At 37.9% G+C, this 13,891-nt stretch overlaps 1 protein-coding gene across 1 annotated transcript in view; it reads left to right on the plus strand.

The window, feature by feature from the left end:
• Positions 1–5,948: 5,948 nt before the first annotated feature.
• Positions 5,949–13,891, plus strand: part of ANGPT1 (angiopoietin 1) — a 156,014-nt gene continuing 148,071 nt past the window's right edge. Inside the window, exon 1 of the mRNA XM_061447874.1 lies at positions 5,949–8,114. Coding sequence (XP_061303858.1) covers positions 7,818–8,114 — 297 coding nt within the window. The 5' untranslated portion in view covers positions 5,949–7,817. The remainder of the gene's footprint in view (positions 8,115–13,891) is intronic.

A 13,891-nucleotide genomic window follows, 5' to 3' on the forward strand; every position in this document is an offset into this window, starting at 1 on the left:
AAGAGGTGTGGGTAGAAAAGTACACTATAAAAATATAACAGATAATTTATTTATAAATCACACTCTTAAATAAGAAATAGTTGCAATTTTTAATTCCAGACTGTCTCTCTGTGCCTCTCTCTTTCAATGGCTACACTGCTGTTTACTTACCTCTGGTACCTCACATCCCTGGTGGCTGATTCTGTCTTTTCTTTGCTATATCTGTCACCCAGAACCTAAATCCTAGCTTCTGGGAATGAATTAATAAATAGTCTAAGTGTAAGGAAGCTACCGTGGTCCTGGAGACTGAAAGATTTTAGGTAGACCCAAGTCCAATATGCTAGTCTTGCTATCGAAGTAGTCATGGAATCATAGAATGATTTGGGTTGGAGAGGACCTTAAGATCATCAAGTTCCAACGGCCCCTATCAGGGACGCCTCACACTAGACCATGTTGCCCAGTGCTTTGTCCAGCCTGGCCTTGAACACAGGCAGGGGTGGAGCATTTGCCACTCAATTCAGTTAGCATTTGACTTAATTCCTGAACATACATACAGTTATATGAATTTACAATCTATTTAGTACTGCTGGAGAGAGCACTTGAAATTCTGATCTCTTTCAGGGAAAATCTAAAGCTGGGCTCAATCCAACCTATCATATATTCACATAGCCATGATGAGCTTGTATTTCCTGAAGTTTTAATTGAAATACAATGTTGTGGGTTTTTTTTTCCCCAGGTTCTAGAAGAATGTGCCCCTTTTTGGGAGGGGGAGGGTTTGTTCCATTTTTGGAATTCTGTTAAGGTGTCTTCATTTAGCTGGGACTTGTGTAGCTTCCAAGCTAAGTCAGCTGCGCCATAAATCTTGGTATTAGTCAATGTCAAAAATATTTATATCATTCATGTACTTCTCTCTGCTTCCTTTCCTACTATTTATCCTTTCCAGAAGAAGTACCAGGATGGTGATCCTGAATGCTGGAAGACTGGGCTGCTTGCATTGTGTAATACAATTTCTGTTGGCTGCTCCTGCTCCTGATAGAGTCAAACTCTGGCCAAAAAGTTAAGCTAAATTGCATGAACGCTGAGACTACTCATGGAGTTGAGTATGCCCATTCATGAAAAGTACAGCAAGGGTGAGAATATTAAAAGCTGCAATACTGAGATTTCTCAGTCTTGGGACTCTAGTTAATTTCTCATTTGGAATGAAATACACTTCAGAAACATCATTGCCCTTGCCATGTTGTTCTTTTAACCAGGCACCTAAAACAGTTAAGCTGTGGTTTTGAAGGTGAACTCAAACAAGAAAATTCAAGCTCTCAATACCGTATTTTCCTAGTTTAAAGCTACATTAAAAGCTAGGTATTTCACCCACATAATTAGCTACTAGCTTGTACAGTTGAAGGATGGGTTTCATCCTTCTTTTAACTGAAAGCAGAAGATGTGTTATTGTTGTTCTAGGAAAGCAATATTGCCAGATTTTTCACAGAAACTTGAAAATTGGAGATTCAGTGCATTCTCTGTAGCTTTTTCCTCTTTGTTCACTGATGTATAGATTATACCTCTTCCAGGCCTTTCTTTTCAGTCCCTTTGATTTGTAGGTATTTTGTATGAACTTGATTAGAGTACCACAGAAACTCTAGATGAAAATTTACATTCTTAGCTTCTACCACAGCATTATATCCAATAAATTTGATTTCCTGTGCATTATTTATCTAAGTCTATTCTATGGAAAAAAAAAAAAAGTTTGTTGGAAAAATCAGTCTTAATTAGAAAAAAATATCTATATTTAAGGAAGTAGAACAGTAATAACTCTTAAATGCTATATTCTTGCTACATATACTTCAACCAAATACTTGATAAATACTGAGAAGTTACCTGGATTTACATCTTCTTCTGTGTGGAGAAAATGAAGGAGATAGTTTTACATTCTGTTTTAATTAGGTCAAAATATAAGCAAGATTTACTTTCACAGTTGGTTGTTTAGAGTGCCATCCAGTTTGATGGGGAATCTGGCTGACATGTCTCAACCAGCAGAATAAATCAGAGTACTCATTCATGTGTTGCTACCAATATATATATGTTCCAAAAGTTGAGACTCTTAACTCCTATCTCTCTCCATATGAGGCAGTAAAAGAATTTAAACCTGGGACTCACCTCCAAATGCTCTGATAAGTGGCAGTGGCATCACTTCCCCCTTTGTTGCACCTGAGTTGGAAAGATCTGAGCTACAGACAGACCTCTGAAGAAAAGACAGAAAAGACTTTCTGATGAGGACAGAAAGATTGAGGTCACTGGAAATTGGTGCTCAGCAATGGTGGGTAGGTCTCATATTTCTTCTATGGATAAGGAGTTTTGTCACCCCCTTATTGGGTGACACACCCCCATTTGGGCTTCTGTGTCTCTAACCATTACATACATGGTGCTCCTCATCAACAAGGATTTTAAGCACCTGCTTCAGAATTTTGTTTTCCATTAGGTAGGAAAGCTGTAGCCTTGCAGGACTTGCAAAAAATTGCACTTTCAATGCGATTTGCAACAAAGTCGACATTGTAATTTGCAACATTCACGATAGAGTATAAAAGGTTTGTATCCATATGAAATATCTTTCTTTTAAAGCCAGCCAGTTTGTTGGTTCTGTCTAGGTTTTACAGTAGAAGATCACTCTTATTGGTCCTCATCATTTTAGATTAGGACATATATGATTTTACCATTTTCAAACAGAAATGTCATGCCTGCTGTTTTCAGTTACTGTGCATTACTCCTATTTAATAAGGGGGGAAGTTGGTCTTTGAAAATGCCTCAAGTATCCTGAAAGTGTGAAAGTTAAAGATAAAATTTACCCTAGATAGAGAACAAGAGGATGCTGGAGCCATTCCTTTATTCCCCAGGGAATGAGAGCAAATTTAACAGAATTAATGTACATGCTTTTTCTTGCTTGAAGATTTGTTATGAATGTAAGAGCCACTCAATTTCCCCATGTTCCCAACAGCATGAAAGCAAGTTTTCAGAAAGGACCTGTCTCTCTCAGCTGCCAACATGTTTAGAAAGAGTCTGATAAAGCTTTTTCCCAGAGAACCCTCCCAGCCTCTGTGTAAGACAAAATTCAGACCGGTTGTACAGCATAACCAGTAGCTCAAACATTTCTGTGGTAAACCACCACGTTCCTTTAAGAGCTGCTTCTTTTTGCCACTCTGTTAATGTTCCCAGCTTGTTCCTAGGTAAGAATTTCTTCCCAGGTAAGAATTCAAATGCTGGGAGAGCTGAGCTGGCTGCAGCATGACTCAGTGCCCATCGCCATATTCCTTTGAAGGAAGGATCTGGCAGGCAGCACTGTGTGGAATCATACCTTAAGTATGCACATGTAAATATACAAACTCCAGTCCTGAGGTGTAATTTATTTGAGATAACTCTTTGCTTGTTCCCAGGAGGGTAAGAAAAGAAATCATAAGGTAGTATGTAGTAGTAGAAAGTGTTATTGCCTGGTCATTTCCTTCATTTGCTCTCAATACCATCTGGATTCTGTAGGGTCAGGCACAAACCTTGCATCCCATCTTGCATCCCATTTAAGATGGTAAATTCGGACAATCTCCACTGAAGTAACAGAGAAGTGTTAACACAAAACCAGTCAGACTTATGGGACTTCAGATCCCATTTTATGAAATCAAATTTATATGTTTAGAATGATGTTCTTTGGAATGTGCTACATTAAAAATAAACATTTTGTGTCCTGCTGTACAGCGTTTACCTAGAGATAGAAACCTGCTTCTTACACCTATATTTAGGGACCATTCTGCAGCGACTTCCCTTATACATTGGGGAAGTTGAGTTGGAGTAACTCCAGCTACAGTGTGTGACATGATGCAACCTTATTGTAACTCATCTGCAGCAACAGCGCATATTGCAGCAGATATGTAAAGAAATAGATTCTGGTTTCCTAGGATCTGTGTTTGAACTCTGAGCATGTATATGATTCTGTGACAAAAGCCATTAAATTATATTAATGCTAGATCTATGGTAACCAATATCATGTGAATGTAATTTTTATCTGGATGTTGAATTCCTATTTATTTTACATTGTAGGATTCATTACAATAGTGAGCTACAGTATTTTGTATAGCTACTAAATAAACAGTGTGTATGAGACTCTGCATGGTCTGTGAAGGAAGCTTCTGGAACCATCCCTTCCCTGTTACACAAAAGGAAGAATTCAGGGGATACAAAACTAGTCATTGTGTTGGAGGAAGTGGTCTTAGGAAAATAAGGAGTCTTTAAAATACATCCGTGCCCCCACTCAGTTTCTGGCTGAGTCACTGATTTTCTGTGCAATCCTGGACAAATAATTTTGATTGTATCTATAGTATATAATGTAGGATCCTGCAGAAATACCCACAGCGACTTTGGCTGAACTTTGAGAACTATTTTTTCCCTCACCTCAATGAAATTTTTAGGTCAAAAAGCTGGGACAGGTCACATAGTTCATGTGGTACTGGGATAATAAACTGTACATTTATCAAATTGGGTAGAAGACACCAAGCTATTGACACTTTAGGGGAAAGATTTTTTGGTTGGTTCATTGCTTGGTTTGATTTTGGAAAGAAAAAAAGCAAGTACCTTAATGGGAATAGGGAATTTTAGAAATTAAAAACTATTCTTTTTTCTGAATCTGTTTTTCTTAGACAAAATGGAATTCCTCAGAAAATTTCCCTGTGGAATGACATGACTGTAGATCTGGAAGCAAGCTTTTTTTCTGTGTTTCTTGTTGCACTTTTGCCTATGAATACACAGGACCATGAACGTTTCAGGGAGGACTGTGAACTGAACCTAGCCTGACTGGTTTGATGTCCTTATCAGAACAACTTTGCCATGTGTTTGAAGAAACAGCAGGTTGACCTTGGTGGTCCCTGTTTTACAGGATTGGGAGTATCTGTGCTTCTAGCTGGGGACCCTGGTTGCCAGCTCCAGCTGAGGTGTCAGCAAGAACAGCCCCAAATCTTACTGAATTCCAGTGTAGCCAGCAGAGCTGCTGCCCAGTCACCCTGGGTCCGTGCAAAGATTTAAGTGAATCCCAGCACAATTCATGAGTCCCCTTCTGTGCATCCCCTTGGGCCAGAAGCGCTGCAAACTGGGAGTGACAGAATAGCTCCTGAGCTCCTCCAGGGACTCCTGCTATCCTTACCTTGCCTCTGTGTGAGACATCATGTGTTTGGACACACAAGATGTCTCAGCTGTGCTACTCATACCACCCAGATGTGGGCAGTAAGTTTTTGTGTGTGTGGAACTCCCTTCTCTGTGGTGAGGAAACCTTTAGTGCTGTGTTCTGGTAGGAGATGCTCTGGCTGCTACACGGCTCTGCACATCTCCCTGTTGTGGCACCTGCGCACTATGTGCTGCCTGTGATCCATCGGTATGGGGCCTGGGGTCAGGGTCTTGCTTTGAGATGCAAGTGCTGTGGCAGGGAGCTAAGCTGGAGACATGAGCAAATGCAAAAGGTGTCTGACAATTCTGCACTTCTTGAAGGTTCTTATGGCTGTTATATCTCAGTAAGAGGGTGACAAAGGGGAAGGAGAAGTCATCTTGAGCCAGTGGGAAGGGGCCATGCAATAGCCACAAAATGAGCCTGCTCTTCTGTGAAGTCTTTTCTTATCTGAAAAACATCATTTTTAAGCTTATAATCTCACTTTTCCATGTTGGCATGTGAATAAGTCTGTTGTTTAAATACTCTGGAGAAAATGAATGTGGTATTTGTGTAATATGTGGCATTTTAAAATATGGCCTAGATATTTAGGAAGCCTTTGTACACCCACCTTTGCTACCCCCCTTTTAGCTGCTCTGAGGCTCTTTCATAAAGTTCTCATTTTACTTAAAAAACAAGCAAACAAAAAAAACCAACAAAACAAAACCAAACAAGCAAAAAAAAAAAAAAAAACCCAAACAAAAAAACAACAACAAAAAAAACCCACCCCAAAACGGATTGTTACCATGTTTGTGCTCTGATATTTTTGCTTTGTCTCATAGGAAATAGCTGGTTTTATGCTAACCCTTGAGCTCAACGTCTTATCCTACAGTTTTCTTCCTGACTGAAGCTCTCTGATCTTATATGAACAAATATCTTGCAATTACATTTCACAATAAATGCAGACACTGTGCAACAAACCCATGGCAGAACTAGTTGTGATAATGGTAGAGAATTATAAGAAACGCTATATGAAAGCAAGAAAGCAGTTGCTCTTCAGAGGCAGAAAAAGAAAAAGCAGAGTGCAAAGGTGGGCTGAACAGTTCAGAGGTAGAAGGATATTCTGATTTTTTTTAAAAACAAAAGTAACATTGATGCTTTGCTCTTTGCTTTGAATTCTTTCCTTTTTTTTTTCTCTCTCTGCACTGGACATGCAGACATTTCAAAGCAAGGTAAGACTTTCTCATCTCTCTGTATTATTTTAGGGGATATTTCTTTTTAGTCCAAATGCAATGGTTTGCTTCCAGATGCAAAACGAAAAGCCTTCACCCCCACTTTTGAATAGGAATCACTTACTCAGGAGCAGACCATATACTTGGCTAAATATTCCAAGCAATTCTTTTAGAATAAAAATGTAGAGCAGGAACTCAGATCCAAATTCCTCTGAATTTCAGGAATACTCCAATCCTGTTTCTAATTGGTGCATTTTTAAATTTGTTCCTAGCAAATGCCAAAGGCATTATTTAAGTGTAAGACAGTTTGTTAAATAGTTACCACAATTTTTCTCTAAGCACTTTGCCCTTAAGAAAGTTTCTACATATGATGAGAGATGCCTGTATAGCCCCAGACAGACTTGCAAACTGAAGGAAGTGTTTTGGATGTAATAACTATGCAGTAGTACAGAAGACAATCTGGAATATTTCAGCCACCGTCCCTCACTGTTTTATAATTAGTTACCTTAGTTTAGATGCCAAGCATAGAAAATTATTATCCTTCTGTACTGCCATTTCCCATTACTATTTGGCAGTCTTAATTTCATTATATGCTGAAAAAAACCCTCTCTGCTAACTCTGCTAAAGAAACACAATTGTCTTAGAAAAGTAGCTAAAGCATGTGAGGGTTAAAAGTAACTTTTTTCCCATAAGTGTCATTCTCCAAACTTAGAATTCTTTAATAGATGCAGAGCAACGCAGAAATGAAAGCATTTTTAATTTCAGTGCTTTGTATATTTACAGAGGGATTACAACAAACTTCTACACTTTATCTACATTTTAATAGGTCAGCATGAACATATGAAGTGTATTAAGGTGGACTGCCTTCCTTATTAAACTTACGTGAATTTGTCAAAAGCCCTTAGCTGTTGTATGCAATAGGGGCTGAAAAGCCATGCATGATTGAGGTCATGCATCCAGCCAGTTTGTAAGATGATCCCTCTGCACGGAGCCATCAGCCATCCCTAGCATAGGGGCGCACTCATACACGCATTCCTGTCAAGTCATCTTGTGAAAGGCTGCTTGCTTCCAGCTTGGCTTGAAAGTGCAACCTTAATAAAACTCACTGAAGCCTGAGAGAAAATAGCAGTTCTGCAGCAGATAGTGTAGGGGAAAGAGACTGGGATATGCATATGCAGCTGACTAAAGCAGGCTACATGCTGGACTGTAACAGAGAGGAAACAATAAATCTTAACTACTATGCAATAAATATTCCCAATTTTAACTAAGGAATCTATCCTCATAGTGAAATTAAAAAAAAACAACAGTTTATCCAAGCTTGATTACCAAAGTGCTCTTCTCCAGTCCCTTTTCCAAGGACTTCAAGGGAAATTAAGAACAAATTTAAAGACGAAGAAAAAGTTTTTGTTAAAGCAGGAAAGGAAAGTAATAATAACATGTCAGTTTTCCTTTCCTTTGCTTTCCTGGCAGCGATTCTTCCTCATATAGGCTGTAATAGCCAGCGTCGGGGTCCAGAAGCCAGTGGGAGAAGATTTAACCGGATTCAGCACGGGCAGTGCACCTACACTTTCATTCTGCCAGAACAGGACGGGAACTGTCGTGAAAGCACGACAGACCAGTATAACACAAATGCTCTTCAGAGAGATGCTCCTCACGTGGAACAGGATTTCCCTTCCCAGAAACTGCAACATCTGGAACATGTGATGGAAAATTACACTCAGTGGCTTCAAAAAGTAAGTGTTTCTTTTTTTTCATTTCTCACTAAATGGATTTTTTTTGTGACCCTTATGCTGTTCAGGGGGTTTATTAGTTTCTATGAGAACTGAGGTAATAAGGATTCACCTAGTTCATGGCTGTGTAGGGGAGAACTGTTTCAGCCAGAGTGCACCATTCTTGGTGACATTGCTTTTGGGAGCAGAATTTTCCTGTTGTGAAAGATGCAGCTTCTTGAAGTTTTATCTCAAGAGACTGCGGATGTTTGTAAGCCAGAGAACACAAAAATCCTCCAGAGACTCTAATGACAGAACTTACTAAGTATTCCTGTAAACTGTCTTTCAGCTCACAGCTTCAGGTCACATGCCATGCAGGATACCTGCTACTCTGACAGCAAGAGGGAGCATTTAAAAAAATCAGCATTTAAAGGCACTGGGTTAAGAACATCATTGTTCCTCTGTAAATAGATCTATATAAATTGTTCCACACAGCTAATTGTTAGAAAGAAAGAAGAAAGTATATAGGCATTCACAGTCCTAAAACACCGCAGTAAAAGTTTTTAACTGTGTAGATTACACTGGAGTTCAAACAGCCCGTTTCAATTTGTGTGTGTATATGTGCATTCTGTCATAGGAAGGGAAAAATGGGTTTCAAGGTGTAGCAGTAACTTAGCAGAAGTAATTACTTTTAAGAATTTGTGCAGTAGTTCTAATTTTCTAATGAATTTTTCACTATTTTATGCATTAGCTGAAGTTTGGGCTTGAGAAGACATAAATATGTGAATAATTCCACTCATATGAGCAGTCCCATTCACCTTAACAGGATTACTCACTTGTGTAAAATTACATACCTTGCAGGATCTTTTCAATGCCTTGGTAATGAAAATGTCTTGGGATAGCTGACCAGTAAAAATAAATAAACAGTCTTTGTATATAGTTGTTTGTATTATTTCAATTCTCACACTGGCATTTTGACCTGGCAAAGCAGAAAATTGGGCAATTGAGGGATGTAACTGGTTGTGTAAGATGTCACAAGAAAACTACTGTATATACACTTTTGAAAGATACATTATTTAACTCTAACACAAGTTCATCCTAAGAATGAGCATCAATAAAAATCTAGTGAAGACTTGACTTGGCGAGCTAAAACTTCCTATTAGCATAGTTAATTACCTGTGTTATTTACAAGTTTTGTTTCAGCAGGCAGTATACAAGACAGAAATATGTTAAAAAGCATATACAGTCATTCCCCATCCCCCTAACACTCCTAAAGTCTTTAAAGAGGATTTCCTGGTCTCTTGGTAAATTAATTGTGCTCTTTGCATATCTGGCTGTAGCAAGAGAGAAAAGCCCCTGTCAGTAAATATGTAACTGTAAAAAAAATATAATCAAACATTTACTTTTTAGATTACTTTCCTTTTCTTTTTCTTTTTTTTTAAATATCTTAGTCTGCTTTGGGAATATAATGCCGGAAATGAGGGGATGCCTTTTGCAGAGGAAAGCATTTCTTAAGAAATTATTTTACTATACCTTGGGAGGGCTGAGGCAAGCACTAAAAAGAGGAAAGTTGTTATTTGTGTTTATACACACATGATTTTACTTGAGTAAAGTGCCTGCTGGATCAAGCTTATAAGACTTATTCTGTGTTTGTCCACTAGAGACTGAACTAAGATCACTGTTTCAGTGTGAGCTGAGCACGAAGAAATATGAGTCTGGAGTGTGAATGTCTGAGTTAGGGTTAGTCCTCTCACACTTTGGAGGGAAGTGATTAAACAGGTAGGAAGACCAATGAAAGGGCTTTATATTTGAGGACTGTTTTTTCTGCAGTTATTGTTAAACATACTATGGGCAGACCTATCCCCCCTCCTCCTTTCCTTCCCAGCCCCCAAGCCTCTGCTCCCAGGGGTTTACATAAAACTGGGATTGTGCACATATCCCCATGTGTCAGTTTTCCCTGGAATAAAAGGACTCGTTTCTCTGTGTGATGGAGTATGGCTCGCTCTGAACAAATGAGGCTGATGCAGCTCTATTATAGCATCTCTGAATACTGAATTTGCTTTGTGGTTTTTGCCATTACAAAGCATCTCAGCCATAACTCATTTCCTTTCTAAACAAGCATAATGTTGAAGTGCAATGAATATATTATGTAGATAACTCGCATATCATTTTTATACTCTGCATTTATTTCCCTCCCTATATTTTTAATATCAGATGTAGCTGCTGCTACACTAAACAGTATTTTACAATTGCACCTGCAATAAACAAAGAATAATTTATAGTTATAGGTCTATGACTGGAAGTGAATAGCTAGAATAAGACATAATGTTTAAGAATTTGAGATATATTCTGGCTTACATAATGGAAATAACTTTATTACTTCAGGTTATATGTATAACTTTCATTAAAGTTGTCCATAGGCTATGTTTGAGTAACTTGTTTTCTCAGCACAAATGCTAGCCTGCAATATTGAAAAACTATTTATTTAGGAAGTTTGGGAGAAACAGGATTTACTTAACTCTGTTGTATCTGAAAATGGTTTTCTTTGATATCTAGACTAGCAGATTTCTAGGAGCAAAGCAAGTATCAAAGTAAAGTAAGAACACAAGCCTGAGTGAAGATAAAAATGTGCTTGTCTGGGGAGCCAATTACTGGCAATTAAGTTGCAGCCTTGTCCATTGACATTTGCATATCTATAGTCAGCATAACAGGGATTGGTTGGCAAATCAGGGACCCAGCAAAATGCTCTGCACAGAAACTATTTGAAAGAAGATGACTTGGTAAACATTTTTAGAGATTTTCCTAGAACTGTTTATTTTAATACCGGATAGCTTTCCCCATTGTTTAAGCTTGGGTTTCATTTCTGCAATATGTTTATACTAATAGTTCAAAACAAACAGTTCATCACATTCTCCTTGCAGTAACTGACTGGCACACGTGATGCTGTTTGGCATTTAATTGCAGTGTCTAAGTATTACCAAAGAGGAGTTACATGAAATGTTATCATCGTGTCTTGCTTGGGAACTTTCTGTTAGTCAGCTTGTTGAACTCAAGGCATCAATAGACTCTGTATACATTCAGAATAGCTATATAGATGAGTTTTTCACATACTTATCCATCAGTCCAAACAGTAGTAATAGTTGTTATTACAGTAGTGAATTTTACATGATCTACTCATTCTTTTTTTCCTGATCATCACCTAGGCAGAATAATATAAAAGTTTAAAATTAATACTTAATAATAATATACAATAAGAAGCTAACACAGCTGTACAAGTTTGAGCTGAAAGTGAACCACAACTATTCTGTCAGCCAGATCCCAGACTTAGATTTCTTAGGTTTTAATTTTTTTTCGTTTTCTCTGCAAATATTGATGGCATCGCTAGACTTAAACCAAATAAAGAAGCTTCCACTCACTTCCCTTTGCCTGCAAAGTGCCTGTTCTGTCACCAACTATAACAGAAGTATAAAATGATGAGCTGGTTTCAGTCATTAAAGAAAGAAATTATGAGCATTTTTTTTCTGGGGTATCTATAGTCATTTGATAGTCCACTTTAAAGTTTATTCTTCTCATTGTTTTGATAAATCATTTGTCTATGGCATTCTTTGTGCTCTCTGTTCCCTATTTTTACAGACATAAGATCACAAGTGCTCACTTGGGTTTTAAGCATCTAAGGAATCTAGGTTTTGAAGGAGACCAATCATTGTATAGAAGAAAGTAGCTTTTGGAAAGACTGGTCTCTGTCACTGTGTGCTGTGGCTCCACTGAAAATTTGAAATAATAATAATAATAATTTGCTTATGTGCGTGGATTATGCCTTGGATTTTATATTGTTTGCTGAAGATGGGAAAATTGCTTATATGTCATTCTTGCTGTGAAGCTGTGTGAAAATGTGACAGAGCCTGCCCTGAAGAGGGCATACCTAGAGATGTCATAATATCCTATGAGGATAATTTATATTAATACAAAGAGGGAGGTGGCCATAGAGTGTATAAAATTTTGTCACATTAAGAAACCAATATTCCCTAGTTGAATGAATACAAGAAATAGTAAAAATTTTATTTATGCTTATGTCTCACTAGGGATTTTGTAATGTGGCATCTGGCCTTAGAGTCCACATAACATTTGGATGTTAAGTGCAACCAGGAGATCCATGATGAACTTCTGTTAGTTTTCCCAAATAAAAGCAGATAATTAGATTTGGAATCTACCATTGTTCTTGTGCTTATATTACTGACAGAGCTGTGTAAGGAATGGCTTTTCAGTAAATCTTCCCTTTTCAAGGTGGACCAGGGCTAAAAGGAAACAGTGAAAATGTTTCATCCAAAACTGGCCAGTAGCCTCCTATTTGGCATCCAGCTTGAATCTGGATTTCTTGTCTAGACCCAGAGGCTGTTTACTATTTTAGGTATTCCTTTTTTCTTCAGAGTCAATGAATTCTCACATCCAAAACAGAGCCTCATCCTAGTGACCTTTGAAATGCAGTTCTCACAAACAAGATTTGAAACAAATGATGGGATTCAAATTAGTGGGATTACTTATATATTATGTCCTAATCAATGATTAAGTATATAAAAATGGAATTTAAGAAGCAAAAGTAAGTTCATGGAAGCAAACTGATTCTAAGAAAATTCATGTTTGAATATAAAGCTGAAATTGCTTATTTACCTCTAAACAATCTCTTGGCTAATAATGTGCCTGCATTTCAAAGCAGTATTAACCACACTTCTGAAGTCATTGGGATAATTTGAGGTACCAACAAGAAAGGGACAAGACTTCAAATGTGGAAATGCCTGAAAGCGTTACATTTATTTGAGGGATAATCAATTTGGCAATGTTGTGTTTTTTTTTTTTAAGAAGCAGAAGAGCAGTCTCATATATGCCACATTTGGTAGAAAATTGCATAAAAAAAAGAGTATTTCCCAAGCTTGGACAGAAGGTTTTACATAATGTGCAGTGGAACCTGAATATGTTTGTTTCCAGTGCTGACAGCTGTAATTAGGAACTTTCTGGTAACAATAAAATATTGCATTTATTAGTCATCAGAACTGTCCAACTGACATGCCCAGTGGGAGGTCTCATTTAGAGCACTGAGAGCTTTTCTAAATGAAACTGATATAAAGTAAATTGCGTGTCATTTTGAGGGTGCTGAGAACTCATTGTTCCCATTCCCTTCTGTGGTTTGGAACCAATCTTCACAGAGCTGGGCACTCTGTGGAAAAAAAAAAAAAAAGGAAAAGAAAGACAGCCCATGTGGGAAGAGTAAGGAGCTGGGTGTTTTTTGTCTGCATCATCCCACCCAAACTTCTGGCTGAAAGCCAGAGATAGCCAAGCTAGGATTTTCTTTGCTGTGGGGAATCTCTCAGTGCTGTGTCAAGAGACAGTAGGAAGCCCAAAGGAAGAGCCAGCTATCTGAATGGTCTTGTGGAAGTCCCTGCTTCTCTTCATTGACTCCAGGGAAATCCTGAGCAGCTCACTTCCTGACTTGAATGCCTCAGTTAAACGGGGTAGATTTAAGCTTTACTTCTATCCATGGCTGTAGCACAGACTGCCCTACTGACTGCAAGGAAATTGTAAACTTTAAGTATTTCAGTTTCCCTTTTCTAACACAAATATAGTACTACTACCTAATTTCACAATGCTTTTGGGAGGCTTAGTACGTAATTTTTTGTGTTGTTTTTGGAGTCTTTCTATTGGAAGGTATTTTGTGCTATTAAGAGTATATAAATTATAATAATACTTCCAAAGTTTACAGGAAATGGAGAGAGATTGAAAAATCTTTTGGAAGAAAAGAAGTTTTA

Source organism: Pezoporus flaviventris, unplaced genomic scaffold (assembly GCF_033815535.1).
Source record: "Pezoporus flaviventris isolate CSIRO_AGI_PZ_B2104156 unplaced genomic scaffold, CSIRO_AGI_Pfla_v1 ptg000007l, whole genome shotgun sequence".
NCBI classification, from domain to species: domain Eukaryota; kingdom Metazoa; phylum Chordata; class Aves; order Psittaciformes; family Psittacidae; genus Pezoporus; species Pezoporus flaviventris.